We start from the raw sequence: 26,810 nt of genomic DNA, 5'->3' as shown, positions 1-26,810 counted from the left end.
TCAAATTATGGTTTTAACCTACTATATTCTCTCCAGTATTCAATGGCCACAGAGCTAAGGAAGGAATTGCAAATTTCTGATACTGCAGCAAGTTATTCAGAGTACAAGTGACTAAAAAATTCTGCACTTTGAATACATAAGTCAGACTCTTTATCCAATTAGCACCCATGCTTCCATTTAAAAATCTTTGCGGTGAAAGTAAATAAAAGTTTGGTAATTACATTTTATTTCATCTTTGCATCAACCCACACTTAGTTTTGTGTTTACTGGGTGGTTTTTAACCTACCAAGACACACCTCAGTCTGAAATAGCAGCATTTCACTGTTCAGTACCAAAGCCTGCATGCAGTTCTGAGTGAAATTCCAGGGACCACTAAGTACCCTATAATTAAAGACAATCTGGTAGCACCACAAAAGTGCTATTAACCCAGCCTCTCCTGCAAGCTCATCTGTCAGCACTGCCAAAAGCTACAAGAGATGCAATTCATGATCAGCAAAGTGTTGCCACTGAAACCCTGCACTATGAGCCAAACCTACTTGCCACTTGGTGCTGCCTTTTGGTCAGACACCGGCAAAGGTAGGAAAGAATCTTCCTGGCAAAAACTAGAAGCATCTTGGCAAGATTTTGCTGACAGGGCCTGCCTTTGCTAACCTGAAAGGACATAGTCTCCTGCTTTGAAAGCACCAGCCCCTGCACTGGGAGCTGCACAAAAGTCTTCAGTGTCTGTGTAGAGAACAGTAGACTCAACTTCAAGCACACAAAAAATTCCAGGGGCATAGCTGGGATCCCAATTGCCTTATTTAATAATTACATAGAAAGAGGCAAGCCAGGCTGTGCAAATACTGCCCTCTCCCTAAGCAGCTGGATCCTACAGGCACACAGCACTGAGGAACATCACCCACTGTTTAAAGGACCATCATCTCCCCTGGAACACCAAGGTTATATCCAATAGTATGCAGTAGCCCAAGCATGCCATACTTGACCTCTCCCAAATTTCCATGAGTTGTACCAAGGGCATAGAGCAGAGACTGCTTTTCTGGCTGCTCTGCTCATTGGCACAGGTGATCTGGTTTGTAGACAAGAACCAAGTCCAGAACCAAGAAACAGTAGGAAGATAACTTCATTTCTAATGGAAGGCTGGTAGGGCTGCTGAGCCAGAGAGATCTCCCACGGGACAGACACTGAGAGGAGATGTAGTGCCAAGGTGCAAGCAGCTTTCCCATGGGAACAGAGTGACAATGCTGCACTTCTCATTTCCACCCCCTCCTGACTCAGCATTCGCAGAAAAAAACCACAGCTCTTCCTATAGTTAGTTCCCTTTTTAAGGCATAATGTAGTATAGATTTCAGCAGAAGACTCTGACAGAGCTTGAAAATCCCCCTGCCACAGACCACTACCTATAGACATTTCTTCCCCTTGATGCACCCATGAGTGAGCTTACCAGCACCCTGTGTTCTGGCTGCTGGATGCAACTGGTACCCTTCAATCATTCTGTGTAAATCTGAATTCTGACAGACATGGACACAGTGATGTAGACTCCACATCATCCAGTGCCAAGACTTGCTACTCTGTATTCACCAGAAATGTCCTTTGTGCAGTAAAAAAACATGTCTGGTTGAGCTGTTCATAAGTTGAAATTAATACTTCCCTATTGTGGGTTACAAAACAGCCAGTTTCTGCTCTTTGATCTGGCTTCCCCAGGCACCAACAGCAGCACACTTCACTTGGACTTCACCCATAAAGTTTAACCGGATTCAAGGTTAAAGTGTTCTGATTTACAACTTCAGCAGTGAAGTCCAAAGAGCTGTGCTCTAAGGCACATTGACTGAACTTGATCAAGACATCTGCTCACTCCTTGCACTTCTCAGTCAACAAATAAGCAGGTCTTAAGCAAATGAACATGTGCTTAAAAGGCTACACTTTCAGGCAGCTGCCCAGTCCCATCTCTGGCATGAGTCTGTGTATACATCTAGCCTCAAAAAAGCTTAATACATTGGATTTCTGGGAGACTGCCAAGTGTGACTGCAAAGGGAAAAACAGGTGAGCTAATCACATTCCTATTTATGAAAACAGAATTTCCTCCATCTCAGCAGAAGGTGGAAGGAAATGCATTTGGTCAAAAAAGACCCCAGTGATTTCCATCCTGACAATAAAGAAACTTAGACCGGGAAAAGCAGTGTGTAATTCGGGCACAGGCTGTATAAAAGCATGTCCACGTATTAACCATGCCTATTGCAATCACATTTCTGTATTCCCTTCATATTCCTGGTCTGGGAGCACCCAGTTCTGGACACACATCTCCAGTGCCTCCCTGGCCTAATGGCTTAAGACCTCTGTATGCATCCCTCATCCCATCACACTGTTAGACCTCTGCTAAATCAGAGGTAACTGCACCTGGCATGCTGCGGTCACAGACACAGATGGCAGAGCCACTCAGTGTTCCTAGCAAGTCACCCCTTTTCTCAACCCAGTAGCCAGCTGAGAGTTCCAGAGGATGTTTGGCATGAGTTTTAGCTGAGTCATCTAGTAATATAAGCCACATCTGTTCCACACACATGATCTGGAAAGCATCTTTTCTTCAGCAGTTTCACAGGAGGAGAAGGTAAATGGATAGCAGCTTGACTTGTGGTCTTGAGTGCACAGCAGACCAAGGGAATCAGCTTTTCTAGTTCAGGCTGCAAGAGGGAAATCAAACCAATTTATTCTCCATAATTCACTGAATCAGCTCAATTATTGCTAGAGACAGTGAATAACCCTCTGCCAAGCTCCTCAACAAGGGAACTTCCAGAAACAAATAAGACAAACCCTGAAAGATGATCAGCAGGGATCTTTGCTGAGATGCAAAGAAAAGCAATCAAAAAACCCGAGCAACTGCCAACAGTCCAGTCAATGTTTGAAACAACCCACTGGAAGTGAAAATTAATGAAGTAGCAGAAGGCAGAAGACTATTGGAAATGCTTCTGCTACTTATGTCCTAAAGACATCTTCTAAACAAAGATCACAGTTTTCCATCAATCTTTGTACAGACTTGAGTACTATGGAGCTCTGCTCCTAGAGGCACTAGCAATATAAACCAAAAGCCTCTGTTTCAACATGAAATGCTGGTTGAAGTAGCACCCCACCAGTGGGATGATCTGCTGCATGTGCATCTTTTTTGAAACCTGACACTAGGAAATACGGCATGTACAACTTCACCTGCAGAATCATAAGGTGTGTGCATCTCCTGAGGTCCAGAAGAGAAGACTAAGAGATGAAGGAATGTGAGCTCCTTGCAGAGTGCACAACATATCACTTCTGATCATTGACTGAGCTCTCAGCTCTTCAAAAGGCAGATTAAAACTCCATGTTGCTTTGGGACAGAAATAAAAATCAAAGAAAAAAGAGAGAGATTTAATAGCTTGGTTTACACACACTCCTTACAGAAAAGCTGCAAAGAGTTAACCAAAGACTGACCACAGCTGAAGTTTTGTCCTCATCAACCTTGCCTGCATGCTTTTAATGCCAATGAAGACAAGAGTTAGAAGAAAAATAAAGTGAGAACAGGCAGATAAGGGGATTTTGCAATGATCGAAGCCAAGTGCTGCTTATACTGTCCTTGAAATGGGAAGCGAGAGATCTTTTCAGAGGGAGCGCTCAAGTATAGAAGTGATATGTCTAGGAGCATTTTAGGTTGTGAAGGCCACATTATGGCCTGAATAATAATAAAAACTTCTTCCTTTCTTCTCTCTTGGGCACTAAAAACAACTAATCACACCTGCAAAAGAGAGTCAAACCTTCCAGTTGTTTTCCTTCTCCCTCTTCAACCACCATTTCAGTATCTCCTAGATCTGGTCTTCCCTTGTGGCAAGCTAGCACAAAGAAGGCTTGGGTTTTTTTTTTACTCATATAGTGCTAATGTATAGAGAAAACTGAGCTAGTCTGAACAGGAAACAAAATGTGTTATAAACTGCAGTGAACAGAGCGAGCAAAATTACTTCAAGAATGGTCTTAAAAACAAAATAATGGGGTGGGAGGAGAGAACAAGCAAACACCTTTCTAGGGAATTAACAGAACATACAATTGGTTTCATTATTAAATTGAAAATGACAACCTATAGTGCCATTTTCAAGCTCAGATCAAGGCAGTAAAGCTTCACATTAAGAAGACTGTGGTGCCTTGGTCAGGCCCTCTGTTGTGTGCACCTGTCTTCTCAGCTCTTCGCTGTCATATTTAGAGAATAAAAGGCACTTTACAAACGTACAAACCAGCCAATAAATGCAGGAACCATTGCTAAACTTACTACGGATCTTCCCGAGGAAGAACCTTCTATAAATCAAGGTGCTGGGGACAGGAAAAGTTAAATCAAATATTGAAGAAACACTGTACATTACACTGACTTATAAGAGGGAAAAGTCTAATCTAATCCTCAAAGACTACAGCTGAAATAACTGCATCAGAACATATGTCAAAGGACGCAAGCACTTTTATGTTACAAATTGGAGCTAAACCTAAAGCACTTGGAGAACCCTGAACTCCCTCCTTATTTCCAAGTAAGTCTTCTGAATGTCTGCTCTTGTTAGTTCAAGATTCTTTATATAATTGGGGGGGGGGGAGGGGGAAGGGAGGAAAAGGGGGCTAAAAACTAATTTTATTTTTTATTTTAAAAAGTAGAAAGGAAACCTTTCCCAAAAGCCTCCAAGCTTACCCTCTCTACCCTCTCTCCAGGAATTAGGAACTTGTACAAAGCATCCTTGACTTGACAAAATAGTCGTTTAGAAGAATGCTGCACAGCAGCAAAGGTGGACAAAAACGAGTATGTGCACATTATATGCTTTATGATACAGTGCCATGTATATAGCATGAATAACAGTGAAACAAATGTTTTCACTACTCAGCTTGTGTATTTGTATCCAACCAGTGAGCACCAATTAGTTGTCCTTTCCAAATAGCTACATACAAGAGTTATTTATGGCTAAAGACATTTTGTTTCAAAATACCCTGCAAAATTTGCAACATTGAAGGGAAATGAGATACTAGTTTGCAAGTAATCCTGCTGGCCTAGGCCATCAGCATTCCTGAATTATCATTTCATTATTGGAAAGAAAAGAGCTTTGCTTTTACAGAGAACAATCATCATGCAGTTTAGAGATAGAGATCACACCTACGGATGGATGGAGAAGAAGAGGGAGGATGGGAGATGGGGTGAAGCTCGAGTGCAAACCCAGCCCTGCCTGTGAAATGGAAACAACTGCTGCATTTTCACTGCAGGCTGAGGCACCTCTTTAGTCTGTGCAGATGCCACCAGGGGAGATGAAGCTCACTCTATGTGGCAGAACATGCTTGTGGTGTGTCAGTCTGGTGGCTCTGTCAGGTGTCCATGCACTCCCCACATTTGCAGCACGTCACTACCAAAGCAGACTGCAGCCTGGGTTAGCACTGTGTGTGAACCCCTCTTAGAAGTGCTTTGGCAATTTAGAGGTAAAGAAAATACATGTGCTGGGAAAAAACAGGTCATAAAAAACCAACACTATTTAAATATAAATTAAAATGCAGCAAAATGTGCTCTGTGGCCATAATAAATCCCTCAGGAATCATAAGATAGTTCTTGACAGATCACTGGTAAGCACAGACTATTTCTCCTGCCCTTAAATAGCTAACAGGTTCCAGCCCTTCCCACCACTTAAAATTCAATACTGTAGGAGACTGTTGGCTCCTCTGTACATCAGAAGCAAGGGGGGAAGTGAACAAAGCTGCTTTACTTTCCTTTAATCTTTCTCCCTTGTGTGCCTGCACCAGATGGTGCTGAGCTGCACATTGGAGGGAGATAATAAACCCAGAGGAAAAAAAAAAAAAAAAAAAAAAAAAGGTAATATTAGGTTATAAAACAGCTGACCTTCAAATATGACGTCAGCTCCTGTTTAATTGATGGGACAGGTCCAGACAGACAGACGCATGCACACTGGGATGTCCATATTCCACGTATTCCTTCCTAATACGGGAAGAAGCCGTATAGCAGTGCCTTTAAAATGGTATGTTCAAACTTCACAGGTGTGAGAATAAGCAGAGAAAAGTCAGTCTCCAATTATCTTGAGACAAGCAGACCTACTTGAGGAAAGCACTCTTGCTAGAGTGGTTTTGCTTAAACCCCTGATCCAATATTACCAGTCTCTAGTCTTGCCTTCCTCTTCTCCTGTAAGCAAGATGAAATAATCTCAGAGTTAGACAGTACAGATCTTCCAGAAGAGGAAAGTTATCTAATACAAGATGTTAACCTTCTGGCTACTCTGGTCCAGAGCTTGGCCTCTAGCTGCCATCTCTGCAAATACTGCTACAAAAAGTGCTACAGACTGGGGATAGCCTGCTTCAGTTAAGCACAAGTTCTGGAAAACTCTGTTGCAGTGTACTGTAAAATTTTGCAGCCAAAATTTTTTTATATGCTGACCTCAAATATTTATGACCAGCCTAGTGTTGCATGACGATTTTGTGTGGTGTCCAGCTTTGGGATAAAGAAAGCAAAACATTAAATAGTATTCCAAGTCATGTGCTAAGCTCCTGTGAGGAAGATGAAGCACTATGAAATGCATAGGCATGAGACTGGAAGTCCTGGGTGACTTTCTGCCTCCCCTGCAAACACATGCAACATAAAAGAAGGCATCTCCCTCTCCTTGGCAAGGCAGTCATCTGCCCACCTGCCACAGCTGCCTTTGCATATATCTGAAAAGAGCTTTAAGACTTTAAGTGGTTGGAGAAACATTAGGTTCTGGTTTTGTGCTTTTAGTGTTCTCCAAGGAAAGGTGACAGACAACACCCTCAGCTGCAGGAGTGTACATCTCATGTCATCCTCAAGGCAGCAGCCTGCATTGCACACTGAGTCTCAGGAATTCATGGCCATGTTTCTCCAGTCTCAAGGGAAATCTATACAGAGGCTTCCAGCAGCAAGGGACAAAGCCACATTGAGAGACAACACTGAACAGAGCAGTATTTACTAAACATGTAAAAAAAAAAAAATAGCTTGCTGTAAGCAGCTCAGTGCTGAAAGACTGAATTTCAGGTTTTTTTGCTGCTTCAAAGGTGCTTCAGTCAGGGAGGAACAAAACCAAGAGCAGAGCCACTCAATCACTGTGTCCCAGCAGAGTGTCTGCACCCAGACCCCAATGCAAGCATCTCTCCTTCGCATCACAGACATACCAGGTCTGCCTGGCTCTGCTCTCTAGAGACAGACAGATGCCTGGATGCTGGCCAGCATGCAGGTCTCACCAAATTACTACTTACTTCTCCTGTGAACAGCCCTGTAACTTGTTGTTCTTCTCAGAAACCAAACATTGTCACCAGCTGCTGGCAGTGGAAATGTCTTCCTAAGGACTTAGACATTTTGCACAGAGCTTGGAAGTGGGACAGCAGTGATTTAACGTTTACCATTAAAAGCAGTTTAAATTTAATGGTCAGAGCATAATAAATCCAATCCAGACTTTTTCAGCTTGCAAGCCAGGCCATCAGCAGGGCATAAATATATTTTCTGCAAGAGGACCAGGAACAATTTGAAGTGTGTTTATTAGAGAACACAAGCCCTGGATTGTCTCAAACCACAGCTTTCTCCAGTACCTAGATGTGAAGACACAAGGTTGGGAAAGGAGGCACTCAAGCAATGAATATTTGCCAGTTAAAACAGATAGAATAATAAAAAAAAGAAGAAGGCAGAACAATGCTGAACTGTAGTGCAAAACTGCAGCATTATCTTCCTTGGTGCAGACCAGAATAGAAATAACCCTAAAAATAACCTTATATTTTCCTCCAGAATCACACCGGTTTGTTTTGGGTCCAGGTTGCTTCTTACACTGCACGTGTCAAGTAGCTTGAATCACTGCCTAGTTACCAGGTGTGGGACACTGAATGCCTGCTTATTCAGGAACTCCATGCTGACAGAGTTTGGATGGGAGTCCAAGATGCACTGTTGGGATCTTTCACGAAAGCTGGTCACATGGTTGTTTTGACATGCTGAGGACACGAGTTGCTTTGCCTTCCTTTGCCAGCAGGTTTAAAAAAAAAAAAAAAAAAAAAAAAAAAAAAGGACTTTTATCTATCCACCAGAAGCAGAGGCGGGGACTGACTAAGGAGGGCATTCCTTCACCTCTTTCTGTCATACCTGCTGGAAAACAAAACCACAGACTCAGGCTGCCTTGCTTTGTAAGACACACACAGTGAAGACACACATGACACAGAGCTGTGGACAAAGCCAATCAGGCAGCGAGGCCTGCATGACCAGTTTAGTTCCTATCCTCATCCCATATATGTCAACAGTAGACCTCCCACACCCTCCAACAAGAACAATTCAAGTAGCTGAAGGCTAAAGATGGGGTTGCTTTATCATGGAGGGGACATCAAAAGAGAGACGTTTGCATCAGTGACGCCAGTTCTGTCCTCCCACAGACTTTCTCCTATTATCTCTTTAGATCAATTGCCTCTGTCATTTGGGGCAACACATCAGGAACCACAGCCTCTTTGACACCACAGTCACTAAAGTTTTAATGCCTTAAAGACAAAGGGATTGGGAGAGGGGATGGTGAAGGAAGAGGGGTGTGTTGTGTCGGGGAAGGGAAGAGTCCTCTCTTTGGACTTCGATTTTGGCTCCTGCCTTTCCAATGGAAGCTTACTCAGGAAAATAAATCTTTAACTAAAGAATGCTGCAAACAACCACAATGGGGCTTTATCGTGGCAATACCAAGTTGCAGCTTCTACAGCTCTTGGTTGAACAGTGGGTGAGTAACAACATCCCCACACTGCATTCCTAAAATTCCCCAGCACATGCAGGCGTGCTCAGAGAAGGCGGCTTAGTGGCTCAGGGGTTATTAGCTGCAAGTTCAGGTTCAGAGGTGCCACCAGACGGAGGTCAGGGCATGGATATGGCCCCTTGCTTCTCTTGGGCTTTCATTTGAAAAATCTTCAAGTGTTTTCAGTGTAGAACCCTCAGTGTCCTCTCTCCACCCACTATTGTACAAAGCAGTTTTTGCTTGTGTTCCTCCAGGTGTTACAGTCTGAGAAAGCGCTTGCAGGGTCTCTGGGAATGGAGTGCAGGAGATCCACACAGCAGCAGCCTCCTGGAAGGTCTCATGAAAACAGCAGTAAGCAGCTTCCCTCCTACCCCCCTGATAACCAAGGCATCAGTGTGAGGGAGGAGGATAGTGTTAATGCAGCAGGAATCAACAAGCCTGCTTGTTTCTTATTCCAAAGCAAAGACAAAGGTGGGGTTTGTTCAGCTAGGCAGTACAGCCAAGCCTTGCAAGGAAGGCAGGAAAAAATGTGGGTATTTTTGATTTTGGTTTGGATTAAGTCCCTTGAAACAGGATGAGCTTATGAGTATTTTAGAAGGGAAAGCAAAAAATTGGAAATACAGTAATGAAAGTGCTCTACACCTGTCCATTAACCCTGCTCCTCTGGAGACAAAGGGGACTGGGAAGAAGGGACAAAACATGGGGAAAATCCAATGTTTCATATGTACTTTACCCCAGCTTCAAAACAGGAAGGAGTCTTATTTCTGAGTTTTAGGAATGAAAATAAATGGAAACAAACGTCTAATTTTTTGGGACATATTTTAGAAAAAATATGGCACACTAACACTAAAAAAGCAGAGCTGAAATGTAGCAGGGAAGTCAGCCACAAAATACACAAAAAACATAAGAGTGAAAGAAGGACCCTGAATTCCCTACACTTCCAGCATAGGAACACATACAGTAATTGGAGAAAATGAGCAGTAAAGGCAGGGATTTAATTCCTAATATTTTGTAGAAGTTCTCTGACAAATCAGTTTGCTAGTCAAATCACACAACCCTTTTTTTAAGCTATTAATTTGCAGTGGGTTTTAGGAACATTTTCTGCCTTCAACTCTGAGCTGCATTTGGCAGATACAGTGCTAATAATAAACTGTTAAAATATCTTGCTCCTTCAGCTGACCAGCTCACTTAAAATGTCATATGGCAGAAGCCAATGTGCTGTTTGACCAGGAAATTAGTTGTCTTGGAGACATCTTCACACACAACAGCAGCTCAGTCAATCACATTGAGTGACACCACCTAGCAATCTACACATTAACTTCAAACAGAAAATGAGGATATCAAGCCCACTGAAAGAGAAACCATCACCTGCAAGAAACATGCTGCTCTTTTCCCATGCTCAGTTAGCTGAAGGGAAAGCTGTAGCAAGATGAGAATTTTGATCTCAAAATGTGCTGCTACCTCTCTGTGTAATTAGGTCACTAAGAGGCTAACGGTGCTCATACAACCATTCATATGAAAATTATAATCTATGCTATTCCTTCAGAATCAGTTTCAGTTCAAACCTGCAGTCACCATTTCTAAAAATGAGTTACACAAAGATTAGACAAAGAGGCAATCCAGAAGTGCCACCACCTTGTTATAACTAAACCTCACCAATTAGAAAGCAGGTTATAACTACAAACCACATGGACACTTCTACAGCATCAGTTCACAAAGACTAGACTACCAAATAGTTATTTCCAAGGATTAAACCACCAAACCTAGGTCATGTGACCTGATACAAAGAGATGCTTATCTTCTGGTCACCTTAATGGAATACTAAAAAGAGATGCTATTCACACAAATGAAAAGTAGAACCAATCCTGCTCAGGTCAAAGACACAGTCAGAGATGCATCAAACTTTCTCTTACCACCTCTACACACATACACAAAATGCCAAGGCAGAAAGTGACTCCAATGCCAGACAAATTAGGTTCATGCCAGCACGTGTATTCATGTTTGAGATTCAGGATAATGAACAACAGGACATAACCTCTTTAATGGCCCTCAAAACACATCTCTTACCTGGCAATAGGCCTCCTGTTGGTCTTTCTCCTGCCTGAAAATACAGATTGGTGCTCTAGTAGGTGCTGGATCTAGTGAAACATGGACCAAAGCAATCCACCAAGCATCCTTTATTCTCTTCAGCACACAGTCTGATGATCCAGCATAGTAAGAACTGACAGATGTTTATTTCCCTCCTGAGCCTTGAGGTCCACTGGAGATGGTGCTCCCTCAAGACCTTATGCAAGCACAGAAAGATGCACTTAATGCATCGACATCTTCACTAATGCAATAGCTTCTGAAACTACAAATCTGTTAACTGTGGGTCTGCATATATTTGGACTTGATGATCTTAGAGGTCTTTTCCAACCTTAATGGTTCTATGATATTCATGGGACAGAACATACAGGCAAGTTTCCAGCATAATTTCCTTACTAGTACCACAGATGACAAAGGAGGAATCCAATTTCCATGCAAAATGGGGTACATGCAAAGGCTGAAATACTTAAGAAAAACACTGTCCCCATATAGAACATTCCTGCCAAAGGCTCCAGTTAAGGGGAAAAAGAAAAGGCTTGTCCCAGCTGTAATGAAAGGTTTCCCTGGGCAGCAAGAAGGGTAGCTTTGCTCACAGAATATTTGCATCTCAGCTGAATTAGTTAATGTGTGTTGAACACTCTGAAAATTGTGAAGTGGCATATAAACACTAAAGATTGTTATTCGTTATTGTCTTGGTGCACAACAGCGGAAACTAGTGCCATTTACAGATGTGAATTAAGAACAACAGGAGGTCTATCAACATGCTGTGGGGCTGGGGATTTTGTTCATTTGTCTCCCCAACTCCTGTCTCCCTCAGACAGGAATCTCTTCCATAGGACTCTCACAATCTGCACTGAGCAGGGCTGGCCTCAGCTCAGTGAAGGCTGTGGCGGTGGAACAGCTCTGCCAGGAGTGGATGAGACCTCAACTTGCAGACCTAGGTTATATCACTTCTAAACAGCACTGTCCTGCCATCCAGGGCACTGTCATCACCACTCTTGAACAGCAAATATTTTTAACTTATTTGTTTGGGGCAAAGTTAAGACAGAATATGGAATAAAATAGAGGCACATATATGTTTCAATGGGTTAAACAGTTGAGAGCTCAGAATGATAAAAACTAGCACAATAGAGTCACTGATATACATGAGCCAAGTCTTACAAGACTGGTCTCAGCATAAGAGCAGATTATTTAGACACCGATTTCTTCACCTTCTTTGTTAAGAAGCAGCTGAGATAAAACGATGATTCTAAACCTCTTGTCTGCAGCCTGGGTGAAGAAGTGAAAGGGATTGTGCAGTTTTTGAAGTAAGTCATTAGAGCCCTGTGTTTCCAGAATGAGAATTTACATTTAAGAAGATCAAAATCACTTTTTTTAACTTTGATTTTCCAGATTAACTGTAACTTAACTCTCCAGATCTGATAATGTGCAAATAGTTTTGTTAAGTGCTTACATAGCACATATGAATTCCTCTCTGAGATAATTAAAACAACTGCACACAGTCATTCTTTGATATTACAAGCCAGTGCCAAAGTGGTTATTTCCAGTATAACATTGCTGCCTCAACTGCATGCTTTGCACATTCATAAAATTCACAGGATATTAGGAAAAACTGGAGGTACACGGTCAAGCTTTTACAAACAACTTAGCACATAAAACAAGTCTCTGATTAAGGATCAGTCAAATTGTAATAGCTTTTTGGTTTGGTTTGTTTTTTTTTAATATTGCACTTATATATGCATTACAACTTGCAGATTAGAAAAAAACCAACAGGGCAGACATTTAATTCAGACTGTGTAGCTTGTTCAGAGACATGCTACACTTGCAGAAAGACTTGCATTCCTCTTCTTTTTCTCAAGTTACTGATTGCTTAGGACATGGTTGCCCTACTGTCTATGAAATACAGACATTTCAGCAATTCAGTCTTTAAGGGCCTAATACCAAGGGGCCAATATCAATACCTGATCTGCCATTCAGCACACTGTATGCAACTTTCAAAGGGCAGATTTCAGAGACAGAAGGCAACAGAGCCCCTGTAGTGTTGTTACAGTGACATTCCCTCCTCTATTTGCAGAGCTGCAAATTGTTTTATGAATACCATTCAACCAAAAGTTTATTTTAAACAGCAATTTGCTGTCTATGCTGGAAAAGAAGAAAACCTCTGCCAGTTGTATCACCAGGAATAACCACTGGAGAACAGCTGTACCCAGGCTTCAGACTCACATATAAAACAAAGAGCAGTGGGTTCAGGCACCACACAGCTTTTAATTTTGGCAAGGAAGAAGTGTATTTAGAAGGAGATTAGGGCATTTCCCCCCTGCTCCCAGGACAAGCCTTATTTCATTTCAATGCAGCCAGTTAGCTCCTTTGCACTCAACTCCAGATCCCCCAGTGCACCAGGCAATGCTGTACAACCATATTCATAAGTGGTAATGTACAAAAAAAGTTTGCATGAATAGGTCACAAAGTACCTACAAGAGCTTGGAAGTTCCTACAAAATGCCCTCTAAAACAGATTCCTGTCGCACTGAGCTAAGGACAGAGATTAGAGTTATCAGCTTTGACACTCAGCAGGAATGTGTCACAAAGGATTAAATCATTATATCATGAAGTGTCAGCAAACGCAGCTTTCCTGCTGTTCTACCACTAAGTTATACATTAATTATAGTGAGGTACAAAACAAACATGAAATATCTCCAAGCATCTGCCTGTGGATCAGGCCCAGCCAGAGCTATTAGCACAGGATTTACTTCCAACAGGAGTCACTCAAATCATCACCAAGCTCTTCAAGAAGTCCATTAAAATGCAAAAAGTAGAAGTGCTGAAGGGAAAAGCACAGAAGCTAATTGCTGTGTTTGTCTTAGCATTTTTGATAGCTGTTTAATACAACTCCTTCCTCACAACCTCAGCACCTGATTTTCTGAACAAGGTAATATATGCACCACTGAATAAAAACATCCTTCCTTAAAGAGAGGTGTCAAAAGTTTCTACAACAGGAATAAGAGAGTTAAGCATTTTAGAACAGAAAAAGCACGTGGTCTAACAGAATACACAATAGAGCAAGAACTGACTTTGTTCTTTCTTGATGCATCTGCAAATATTCCCCAGCTGCTCAGCGGTCTGGACCAAATCTTCTGTGAACTCTCACTCCATCCTCCACACAACTCCCCACTTTTTATCTAAATCATGACCTGGGAAAAGTGTAATTAGATTAAAAATTGAATAAACAAACAAACAAATAAATAATGACTCTCTGTCAATCCTTTATGGTTATCCCAGCAGGATTTCTAGCTTTGGCCATGTCTTGTATTTTTCCCTTGCTTTCTGTCCCAAAATACTGCCTTCTACTGCTTGGCACTGCCTGACTACTGAATTACATCAGCATGCAGACTGTGGCCAGGATGTCATCTTTGAACTAATTTGTCACAATTTTGCTTTAGGATCCCTTCAGTATAAAATAACAATACTTGCCAGAATTGCCTAACTGGGTCAGGTTGTAATCCCTCTCTCAGAGGCTGACCTGTGCTTGATCTCAATGCCACTAGATCAACACTCAATGTCAGATGGACTATTTGCTTTCACAACTTAAATGCTTTCTGAGGCTAAAGTCTCAAAAACAGACTTCCTTTTTCAGCTTCAGTCTCAGAGGGCTGCATCCTATAATGAAGAACAGCACCATCACCATGTCCCACTATTCTGGCACCACTCCACCCTTTACAGATTGCTGAAGCACAGGAGACAAGGAAGTAGTACTGAGGTCCCACAATATATCATTATATTCAGAAACTTGCCCAGGTCTGTATAAATTTGAGAGTAGTTCAGGATGGAACACAGGTCTAGGGTGTCCTAACTCAATGTTTCACCCACAGAGTGATTTTCTTAGGCTGAAATGGATGCCACCCACCTCTTGTTCTACAAGCTGAAGCCACCCAGTGCTGTGCAAACTTCTGCCCACAGCCCTAAATATGAGTGGAAGTAGCTAACACTGCAGTTTGAAAGACACAGATACTATGAACCTTAAAGTAATTAATCACCCCCACTCAGTGTCATGGAAATCGTGCTTTCGACACCAGCATGCTCATAACAAAATGCATTAACAATCTTCTAATTAAATACTTTAAACTAGATTAAAATCATAGTGCCTGACAGGTGAAATATAATTCATTAATAGGATTGTTGTGACTTCCTTAGTATCAAATGTTTTTTAAAAGCTCAGAAGTCAAATATGCTGGGGAGAAGGGAATCTATCTTCCTCAAACTGAAAGCTACAGCACATGTTGATTCCCTTAAAATCAGAAAGTCACCCAAATGGTGCTTTGAAAGAACTACAGAAAGTTTATCTAATGCAGAAGTACATGATTCAAGGATCTGTCAGGTTGACTGAAGTACTAAGGCACAGATTAATTCACTCAGCCCAGGACAACTGCTACTTGCAGTAAAAGGGAATGCAACAGAATTGTAGAAGTGAAAGTAACCAGTGGAGTTCTTTTTATTAAAGAGAGTAAAATCCATAGCAGAATCTGTCAATTGGAACATCATCTGTTGCAAGCTTTATTCTGAATGTCTCATAAGCTGCCTTCCAGTTGCCTTAGGAAAGAAAGAAGCCAACCCCCATATTTTTGTTCGTCAGACAGTAAGACAGGTTTGTGTTAACAGAAGTCACAAACCTTCACTGGATATAAAATCTATAGTTAGGATGAGGAACCTATGAAGTATGGTTGTAAATTCCAGCAAGCTAAAGTTCAGTCTCCTGAACTCACATCATATTACTAGTGATCACAAGATTTGGCCAAAATACTTGAGCCATCCATCTAATGGTCATTTTTAATCTCCTTCACAATTGCTCCCATGCAGGCACACTCCTCCTTTCCAGAAAGGACATTCTGGGAGTAAAACATCCAAAGCTGCCTTTGGTTTTAGCTCCCATGATAGGTTCTCTGCTTTTCCAAGGGGAAAAGCCAGGCATACACCCTTCTTTGTTTCCCCAGAATTCTATCTACTCAACTGTTTGTTTCATACCCTAAAGACAGGCAAACTAAAGGATGTCTAAATATAATAGATCATGTTGTGCAGATAAATGGACTGTTACTCTCAGGGAATTTTATCTCCTTTTTCAGAGGACAGCAAGGAAAGAGAACAATGGACAAAATTAATGGAGAAATTTTTAGTATATGGAACTTACCCTATCCCAACTGTAAGCTGCTAAGAGAAAACCTGGCTCAGGAGGTAAGTCACCCTACATAATGCATTCAATCCTTAAGCCTCTCTTTTAATTGAATATGAGGTACAGCTCTTGCTTCACAAGTCAGTTTCATACACTAGCACCACCCAGCCATAGGTAATGAACTTAGTGGTAGGAAAATAATCTTTGCAGCAAAAGGACTGGGGCATGCATAGGAACAAGAGCATACTTGTCAAGGTCCCAGAAAAGATGCAAAAGTTTTAGCTGTACAGGAGATGGTTAAAGCCAGCAAGAACCTGGCATGTGTCAAATAAAAATTAAAAAGACACTATCCAACAGACTTGCACAACTTGGAGACTCTCTTTGAGAAGTCCAGGCAGGTCTACTATATCCTGAGTCTCCTCTAGCCTGGACTCTGCCCATAGGCTGCTCTGGGTCTCCAAGTACACATTCCTCTTATAACTCACCAAAGCTGTAATAAAAACATGTCCTCCAGCCTTCCTGAGCAAAGTTGTATTTGCCTTTAATTTAGCTTCACCTACAAAAATAGCCAGCTGCCTAAAAGAAAGTTGAACAACTGGTTTCTGACTAGGATTGCTTCAAATGTTTTAGCATTCATGCAAAGCCATGTGGAAGAAAAAAGGAAAAGTCAAAACCCCAACAATTCACATATCCTGGTTACCATCCTCCACTATAATTATAAAATTGCCATTAAAACATAATTGCGTAATTTGGCTTGGCAAGTATTCACCCAAATCTTTTACAAATATTTCCACAGACGGACGGAACAGGCGGTGGGCAGCCTGACAAGCCTGCCACAAGAATTTGTGCCCTTAGGACATGTTCCTAGCTATTACACTAAATACTTTGCATTACAGCCTAATGTTTCTAAACAGTAGTTCAGCATTTCAAAACAAAGCTAGAGAAAGATTTTCAATCTACTTTCACTGCACAAGTACAGGGAGCAGCAATACCTTTGAACAGAGACAGAGGAGGCTACTGATCTTTATTTAAGCATTTAAGTATTTAAGTTACTCGTAATGAATCCCCAGTAAGTTGTTAATTGGTTGACTTTGGTATCTATAACCAAATGGAAGGTACTGATGACTCGCTAGGTTACTTTATCAGCATAGCACCCTGTCCCTGAAGAAAAAAATCACAACACAAAATCCCCAATACTTCAAATGCAAGTAGAGAAACATTCAGCCTGCAGTGAGAGGAGACCCGGCCTGCAGGGAGAGGAGACCAAACAGAAGCCAGAAATGAAATCTGCAATACAGTAAGGTTGTTTTTAACAGCTGTGCATTATGTATTCAGCAGCACAGGGATGCCAGCAGGGAGCCTTTATTAACATAGGCCTCAGAGTACAGTGTGCTCCTATCATGATTGGCTTCTCTTGAGAAAAGACACACACACACAAAAGACTTAACCCTAGAGAGATCACTCCAATCCTGTTGCTGTTTCATCAGCTCGACACCACAACAGAAACCAGATAATTTCTGTGATGTACCATAGACAAACAGGTGACACTTCCAACAATGACAGAAATCTAATCAACAACAGAGGGTTTCATCAGCAAGTTATACCAGGTAGGGAAAGGGAGAAAAAATGCTGCACAAACCCACACAAAAGTCACGCTACCAATGTTGTTCTGCTATATGGACCTCAGGTAAAGGGAGAACGGTGAAATGCTCCTCTTGTAGAAGATGCTAATAAAAATAAGCTGTTGTCAGGACACCTGTGTTCTCAGCACAGCAGTCTGCACCTCCACTGCATGTGTTTTACGGGCCCTGTGAACCCAAGAAACAGCTGGAAGCCTTGCTACAGATGCAGGAGCCAGCAGGGTAATTCACTCCATTGGGGAAGCTGGTATCGGCAGCAAAAAATCTTTTGCTGATGCCAGCTCTGCCTCCACTATGAGGTCTGCCTCTATCACAAACACTTGTTAGTAGATTCAACTCAGCACTGGGCAGACACTAGAAAAAGGGAAATGCTCTCAGAATAGGTTCACCACCTCTCCTGTATCAGGTGCTGACACAAGATTTGTACAGGTCTTGTCAACAGCTCTAAGTTGCAGCTGGCTGAAAATCCTCAAAGTGTGGACTGTCCTGCTGGGCAGCTCCAGTCCTCTCCTGCAGAAGTGAGACACAACCACTGAAGTGACAAAAAGATACACTAAAAGCTTTAAAAAAAAAAAGAGGCCATACAAGCACGAATTTAAATCAGTACTTCCCCTGATCTGGGGGGGAGAGAGCAATGAGAGGAAAGAGAATGACATGAAATGCCCTGTGCATCCCTCTTCCAACTTTATAGAGAAAAAGAAATCTTGTTAAAGGAGAACAAAATACCAACCTGAAGAGCTTGAAAACTGCTCTAGACAACTGAACTTCAGTGTGTGCCCTGTATTGTCTGTATTTATTCATATTTCCTTGCTCTCTTCTTTTGTCCTCCTCTTGTGAAGAAGTAAAACACAAGAGTCAGTATGCCTAATAACATGATCCGGTTTGAGGCAGCAATAGCACTAGAAATTTCAAGGAGCTATTTATTATGCAATGCTCTAGTTCCCAAGAGCATAATGTAGGGCTTCTTTTAAGCCCAGCACATCTGTGCATTACAACACTTTCTTATTTAGATGCTGAACAGAAAGAGACAGGTAGTGTTTATTGAAGAAGTTTCGTGGAAGTACTTGTACTGCAGAAACAATACTCTCTAGGCTAGGGACCCCTAAAAGGTTTTGTAATATGAGTGCTATGCAGCTCTCATCACAATAGCAGTTAATGCTTTAAAAATAAAAATATCATAATTCAATGAAAATACTCCTTCATTACTCTTTAAGCACAAAAAAACCTAAGAGTCACAGGGAGAGTAATTAATTACCTCCTTTCATGACTGGCAGGCAGAGACTTGGTCTCTCAGTCACCCCCCACCAGCCCACTGCCCACAACACAAGACTCTTTTTTTTTCCATTCATTTTCTTGATTAATACAGTCCTCTGCTCCTTTGAGACTCAGTCATACCTGGGTCAAAGAGACAAGTAAGGAGCAGGCACAGCTCGGTGTGAGTACAGGGCAGCAAAGGCAGCAGAAGACACCTGTTGTTTCAGTGCAGGGTGTTGGCAAGACCATATGGTTTTGGTAACTGTGAATGGGATACCAAGGAATTGCCCACACTTAGAAAATGCTCATCTCCCCCACCAGACAAGGAGGTCATTTACAGTCCTGTTCTAATGCCTGGGGCACAAGATTTTGGAGAAGGGCACAACAAGTAGTATCTCTCTCTAATTTTATCGTAGTCTAACTCCTGAGATCTTCCAGAGCTTAGTTGCTAATAGCCAGGGCATGACAGCACAAGGAAGAAAAGAAAGAAGAAAAAAAAAAAAAAAAAAGAGTTAATATAAATAGAAAGAAAAGATCTGACCTAGAGGGCAAGCCTTGTAGAGTACAAACGTCTAAGAATCCACACAGTCTCCTCGCCTATCATTTATCCACCAATTACACACCAATGTAATTAAATCAGGAAAGCTACGTTTAATTTTCCTATCATCACCCGATGAGATAAGAGCAGTACATATGGGAGGAATCAGGCACAGGGGAAAGAGCTATTTATTAATAAGTTAAATCCTTTTACATTTAAAAGCCTCTCTTTCTAGGAAGGGTTTGATACAGAAACACAACTTCTGGATCTAATGAAGACTAATGAAACACCTCATCTCCGTTTCTGTCCTGGGCTTGGTCCTTAAGTCTCTTTTTTTTTTTTTCAGAAACAAGTCTCATTGAAAATTGCCAGGCACAACTTAAACAGAAATATAGCTTTAGTTTAAACCCCAGTTAGTCTATACATCTCAAACGGAAGAACACTCATCACCCAGCCATCATATTAACAAAGACAGCCACAATCATTTACCTTATTTCTAAACAGCCTGAGGCTCCCTGTTTCACTGAACAGCAAGGCATTTGCAGAAATACAAGGCACGCTCCAGCCTGTTCTTTCTTCTACTGCCTTCTCCTGCATGAGGCAGGAAGAAATTACATAGTCCCTGTCCCCTGCGAAGACTAGTTATGCCTAAACAGGATCACATAAAGCTTTCTCTACTTGCTCACCACATGCCCAGAACTGCTGCTCTGGCTGTTTTCTTTCCACTCTTCTTTGCTTCATCCTATCCAGCCCTGCGATCTCAGCCAGTTATTGAAAGCCCTGATTGAAATATGTATCAGAACATAATAGCAGGTGACTTCCACAGGATCAGATTTTCAGCAACAAAAATCCTTCTTTGATGCAACCATGACTTCACCACATTTGTTGTTGTTTTTTTTTTTAAACAGGAAGGGAAAATATTTATAAAAGCAACTATAAATATACATGCTACTGACTTCTCAACTTGTTGTCCCTATTCTCAGGCTAAATTTAGTCACTATATCCTGTCCAACCCTTGGTGGAAAAGTGATACTCAAAATTGTGTGAATCCCACAGCAGGCAATTATACTTATCCAGGTACCTTCCAAGACAACCAGACAGACAGGTAGATTCTCATTTAGTGAGTGTAGGTACATTCAGAGCTATGGAGGAAGTGGTCTCTTACAGTGATTACCCCCTGCTACAGAAATAACTATTATTGCAGTAGGATAGGTCTGTGCTTCTGAATGAGTAGAGTGATGTAGGTTATTCACAGTATAAATGTAGACCACACACTTAGTGCCAAATATGCTTTGAAGGTGCATGTGCACCTCCAAGCTATGCAGAACCATTCACTGGTCACACCTGCTGTTTATTCATGTCCTTATTTTATATGCAAAAATGTATGAGATATTTATTCCAACCTGGATGACTGATTTCGAAGTCCGACCTGCATGTTAAAGAGCATCCTTTCATATCCCGAAGTCTCTCATTCCTGTGAGTGATTTCTTAGTCAAAACAAGGTAAATATTTATCAGGAACTGACTACCTAGAGAATCAGAACTGTTAGTCATTTCGCTGGTAATCTTAAGAACTCTTAGTCATGCCAGAGCCCAGGTGATTTCTGCAAGGGACAACACATGTTTCACCCTGGTTTAAGGATCCCTGCCTGCGATTCAAAGTTTCAGGCAGATGAAGACCCTGCCACAACCTGACTTGCTCCACTCGCATCAAGTTTTGCAACCTAAGCAAGAAACGCAGCTCAGAGGATGCTCCTGTACAAGTACCAGCCAGTCTAATAACCAAAATTAGCGGTTCAGAAGAAAATATCTGTGTTTCCTACAGCCGTTATAGTTGGGGGGAAAAAACAATAAAGGCTCGGGCTCGCTTCCAGCCCTGCTGGCTCGGCGTGTTTCTCCGGCACCAGCCACTCTGCGTCCGTGCTCTCTGCTTATAAATACCCCGCTGCTAAAGGCCAGGTAGATAGGATAGGAAAAAACAGTTTCCTGGGGGTGAGCCCTGCCTTGCGGCCGAGGACCCCCAGCCCCGGCTCGTCTGGTGCCGCCCCAGCGGGGAGCCCTGCCCCGGGGTCCCCGGCCGGCATCGCCGGTGCCCCCGCCCCGCACGGTCCCTGCCCTACCCAGCATGGAGAAGATGAAGTCCTTCGCCGTGTGGATCTCTAGGGCTCGCTGGTCGTCGTACTCGCGCTGGTCGTGTTTGGTGAATTCCTGGATGAGTTTATTCAGTTCCTCCACCCTGGCTCCCGATCGGAAATCCAGCTCCGGGAAGGGAGGCTTGCTGGTGGTGCCGGCGGCCCCTGCCTTGCTGGCGAGAGGCGCCGCCATCTTCATGCAAGGAGGAGAAGAAAAAAAAAAAATAATAAAAAAAAAGGCGAGGGGGGGGAAAGAAAGGGCGAGGGGGGAAGAAAGGAGGGCTTTGCAGCGTTGCAATGGGAGAATGCAAGCGGCGCCGCAGCGCAGCGGCAAGCCCGGGCGCGGGGCTGGGCGCGGAGCGGAGCGCGGCCCGGGAGGCTCGGAGCGGCTCCGGCCGCCGCGATCAACAAGCGGCCGCGGCTGCTGAGCCCCCGCCCCGGCCGAGCCCCCGCCCGCCCCGCTGAGCCCCCGCCCGCGGCACCGCGGAGCCGCCCGCCCGCGCCGCGCTGGGGGGGCCGGGCCGGAGCGGAGCGGGGGCCGCGGGGGGGTTTGCTCCTGTGCCGGCGTCACGGCGGGCGGGTGCTGGGGCTGGAGCCAGACCTCTGGCCCAGGAAAAAATTCCTTTTTTTCCTTTTTTTTTTTTTAAATTTAATTTTAAACTTCGGTAAAAGCCTTGCCTGCAAGTGGGTTAATAACCGGCTGCAAACTCTGCTCCTCCCACATGTTACCGAGGCATTCTGCGTTTGTTCCTTTCTTGCTCTATAAAGCATCCTGAACATTGTTTTGTGTAGATACAGATATATATATATGAAGTAATTCTATCGTAAGTCTCAGAAGCAATGACCAAGATAAAGTATCCTCGCTGCCACACTTGAGAGCAGACCTACCTAGAAGCAACTGGGAGCTGCATAGACAGAGTAAGAGGGGAAATGGGATGGAGACCTGCCTGAGGTCAAGCAGCCTGTGGCAAGGAGCCCAGACCTCTGATCTCCATCCACTCCCCCATCATTAAGACTACATGCTTTTCTTCTCTATATACTCGTAACGCCTTCCAACTTTTCTCCCTTCATCCTGATCTTCTGTGCCTTGTCCCATCATTGAACATATCTAGCATGATGCTTTATTTACCTTAGTTCATCCACTGGAAGAATTGTCTGTCTTCCTGCCCAGGAAGCATTCAAATACATTGTTAGCCTTCTACAGGGCACTTCAGATGCTAAGGCACTGATGCAAACCACCTGGATATGTATTATCCTCTCAAGATTCTTGGCAGGAAACAAAGCTTTCAGCTCAGTCCCAGGCTACTGTAAAATGTGTCTACCAAAATTAGGCATGAGGTATTCAGAGAAGAAACAGGAAGGTGAAACTAAACTCAGTGTGAAGAGGCTGCAGGCTGGTTTCCCTGATGCATAGTAAACACAGATGCTAGTATTTAGATCTGAGCTCAGGGATGTGGCTCGGTTCCTCTGGACTCCTAATCTTGATCAGAAATAGGAGTTCAGCACCTTGCAGTGGGACCTCATCTGAAAAAAAAATGAAAACCAAGGGTAGGTTTGGACCCTGTAACAGAAACCACAGCCTGCTCAAAGGAGAATAGTTGATGCCTCTGCTTTGTCCTGTATCTACTTGCACAGCTTCTGAGGGCACTGATATGCTCATTATCTAAGAAATGATGTCCCAAAGGTAAAGACCGGAGTGGGTGTGTGTGCATGCACATGCCCTCTGCTGGGTACACAGGCCCTGTTGTGTTCAGGTACTGCTCACAGCCGACACACATCGACTTCATTCGCTGCCTCAGCCTTGGTGATCAGCTGCATTGTCACATTAACCTCTGACCGGCACCATGTTTGACTTTGACCAAGCTCCTTTCTTTCATCTCCTTCCCCAGCAAAGCCTGCAAATAAAACCAATTAACTGACGGCATTAACATAACGCAGGATCTGACTTGCAGAAGATCAGTAAGCGGTGTTCAGTGATGGTGGCCTGCCCTGCAGGATTACTTCTGCTAACTCGATTTGGCCCATGCCCTCCCATGCCTGCTGTGGTCATTGCCCGTGTGATAACTCAGGACTCCTGCCTTCTGTCCTTCTCGAGGTCTGAGCTCCTTGTTGCTGTTTGTCCGCAGCATTTGTCTGGGGTGACAACCTCATCCAGGCGGAGAGCTCCCTCTTGTGATAACACCGTTTCCACAGAAGTGATGGCAGCTCCTGAACCTCGAATCACTTCACCACCTTCTGTTTTGCCTTGTCCATCTCTGAACATCTGTGTGCCTGCCATAGCCATTTCCAGCTGTGTGGGTGGGTATCCTTGTTTCACTTTTGCATGGTACAAACTGCTAGCAGCTATGATATGTACATCGCTGGCACCACTTGGCAAAGTAGCTGGACTTTTTAATATCAGCTTCACTTTTCATTCCCAACCCTCTTGCTTCATCTTTTCCAAGCTGATGCTCTCCAGAGGCTTCATGAACTGGGTAGGTTTCTTTCCCAACGATATCTTATTTTCTGCATCATATTTCAACACTGGGACTCCCAGTACTTTCTGCATGAGCATTTTGTCTAAGATCCGGTCTTTAAGGGGTCTTCAAATGGTCACACTGACTCCACCCACATGGATCACAGACTTACATTATCATTTTTCCCTCTCTTCACTTAAAATGTTTAAGTCCCCTTCAGTAGCAGCTTCATAACTAGCTTTGATTGCCTAAATTCGCTAGAAACCTATTGGAAATATAAAGTGCTTCAGAAATAGCTAATGCCAGAAACAATGGACATTTCGGTTTGGTTGCCTTTTTTAATGGCACCTTTGTTTGAAGTTATAGTCACCTTCATATTTGCAGAAAGTTTCCATTAGGTTAAGGAGCAAGCTGCTCCATGCTTCTCCCTCATCTGGAGTTTTATTCCTGGTACCATGCTTATGCAGAAATTGCTCAGAACCAGAGAACCTGCTTCACTTCGCGTCTGACCTCAAAGCAACGCTGTTCATCAAGAGCAGTGCTGAGCAAGCAGTTTTAATTTTCTTCAAGGGTCTGTGAAAGGTACCTTACCTCTCTGCCCCACCTCAGTACTAAGATAAATTCTCCTTCCTATAAAGCAGTCATACTTGGAAAAGAAGGAGCCTGGTTACCACCTTCTCTGGAAAACTTTGAATGGCCTCAGGTCTCTCAGGGGCAAGTGGGATCTGCCACATTATTATACTCTTGTTAATACCCTTGAAACTGCATCAGCTTGCAATTTTACCTCATCACATCAGTGCCATTTAAGATCTCTGAATAAATACACAGTTAATTTGAGTCTTACATAAATCAAGCACTTGGGATTACTTGTGCAAATAAATGAGAATGAGATCGCAAGTACAGTTGACCAGGAGTTCTTCTAACAAATCTTTTATTTTCTGAAATGGAACTCTCTGTGGAAACATTGCAGCATCCTCAAAGCTCCTCTTGTGAGCAATATTTCTAGCCTAGGAGGAATCTATGGCCTCTGCCATACTGGGTCCAAGGTTTACCAGTGAGGATATTTTCCTCATTTGGGATAGGGATTGAACACCTGTGTTTCTCACCTGTACTGAAATCTGCGCCCTCTCCCTCACATGCACTTTTCCTTTCTCCCATGTGTTTTCTCTTCCCTTCAAAGTGTCTTCCTCATTTTCTCCTGCGAATCAGACTTCCTCTTCTTTTCATCCTGCAGAACAGATAGCCTCTTTTCTGCTCAGCACCACTTCCAGCATTTGGAAATAGAACAGGCCACGGAGAAATGAAGCAAAAGAGAAGAAATAACTGTTCTCACTTCTGTAGCATGACCTGAGATCATCAAAATCTTTTCACACTTGAATAGGCTGTCTCAAAAAACTTCTGGATAGCAAGTGAGTATTCATACCACCACCCCAAGACTGATGAAACAGTTCTGCAGTAGCTACGAGCAATTTCAGGGGATATTAAGGAAGAAAGATCAGGCAACCCAGGATCTGACACTCAGTGCATCTCATTTAGGTGCAGCAAACTAGTAAAGGGAATTAACTGGAAAAAGATTCAAAAATAAGACTGCAGCTGGTAATTAGAGTATGATGCAGAATGAGCTAAATTCCTCCTTCATTTCATAGTAATTGTACACATATTTTCTGAGGCTAAAAGTAGACTCAAGGAACGTCTTCCTTTTCTGTACTTAGCACTGAAGCAGCTGTAGCTCAAAGCTTCATGTGGCAAAGGGCTTCAACAGGAACAAAATTACTGACAGGAGGGGCTCTATTTTATCAATCTGGTGGCTGCAATTTCTGCTCCTTATTATTGTGGTACCTTGTAAGCTGTGCAAAGGTCTTTTGCGCCTTGTGTTGCAGAAAACTGGTCCTGGTCTACATGACAGGCTGTCCATGCAGATAAGAAGAGTGACACAGAGTAGGGAAGTGAGCTGTGCACAGGGAGGGAGTCACTCAGTGGCAGGCCCAGGATCCCGCTGTGCCATCCTACTCCTTTTCCTTCACTGGCTCTGCGCCTAACTCTGCTCTTCCTGCTGATAGCTGAACCCCAGCTGAGATTTTCCTCCTTTCCCTTTCTCCTCCCTACACACTTTCTTTGTGTGTCCTTGGTTCCCATACATACAACAGGCCCAGAAGGAAGAGTAGCACCAAACCTAATTTCACTTTTTTTGGGAGCTCGCTTTGACTAGGCTGCCCTGGTGCTATCCTTATGTACTTCAGCTGCTTTGAGGCTCTTCAGGCCTTTTCCTCCACTAGCAGTCCCTAGTCTTGTTCTGGAGTGAGGCATTTTGGGACTCCCAGACAGGTTTGGAATACCACAGCATACTGTGACAGCCCTAAAGCTCTTGTGCTTCTCTGCATCAGGACTCTCACTCATTCTGGTGTTAGAATCTTTGCCTCTATTTCACACACCCCAAAACAGCTACAGGTAGCAGTTTTCACTGGGATCAAAAAAGGACTGAGTTTAGTGCAGACTCAGGGCAAAGAGAGTCTTTCAGATGACATTTGGATTCATCATCTCCTCCTGGATTAGCTATTCAAGTTGCCTGCTTTAAAGGGGCAAGGCTTGAATGAACTGCAGTGAAAATAAAGTCAGAGCACTCCCAGACTCAGGAGATTTGGAACTGGCAAGGAATTGGGCTCCTGCTCTGCACCCAGGGCTCCCCCTTGCATTCCCCCATTTATAGAGGAAAGCCGGTTCCACTCCGGCCCATGGACCTCATGCATTTCAGCACCTGGAGCTGTCTCCACATGGCAACATGTGCGGTACCAGCTG

At 43.2% G+C, this 26,810-nt stretch overlaps 1 protein-coding gene across 1 annotated transcript in view; it reads right to left on the bottom strand.

Moving 5' to 3' along the window:
- The window catches only part of MB21D2 (Mab-21 domain containing 2), a 56,635-nt gene extending 34,830 nt beyond the window's left edge, over nucleotides 1-21,805 (bottom strand). The window contains exon 1 of the mRNA XM_051626894.1: nucleotides 21,547-21,805. Coding sequence (XP_051482854.1) covers nucleotides 21,547-21,757 — 211 coding nt within the window. The 5' untranslated portion in view covers nucleotides 21,758-21,805. The remainder of the gene's footprint in view (nucleotides 1-21,546) is intronic.
- Between the last annotated feature and the right edge of the window lie 5,005 nt (nucleotides 21,806-26,810).

This window comes from Apus apus, chromosome 8 (assembly GCF_020740795.1).
Source record: "Apus apus isolate bApuApu2 chromosome 8, bApuApu2.pri.cur, whole genome shotgun sequence".
NCBI classification, from domain to species: Eukaryota; Metazoa; Chordata; class Aves; order Apodiformes; family Apodidae; genus Apus; species Apus apus.
Note: the sequence above shows the minus strand (reverse complement) of the source record. Positions and strands in the feature narration are given on the sequence as shown.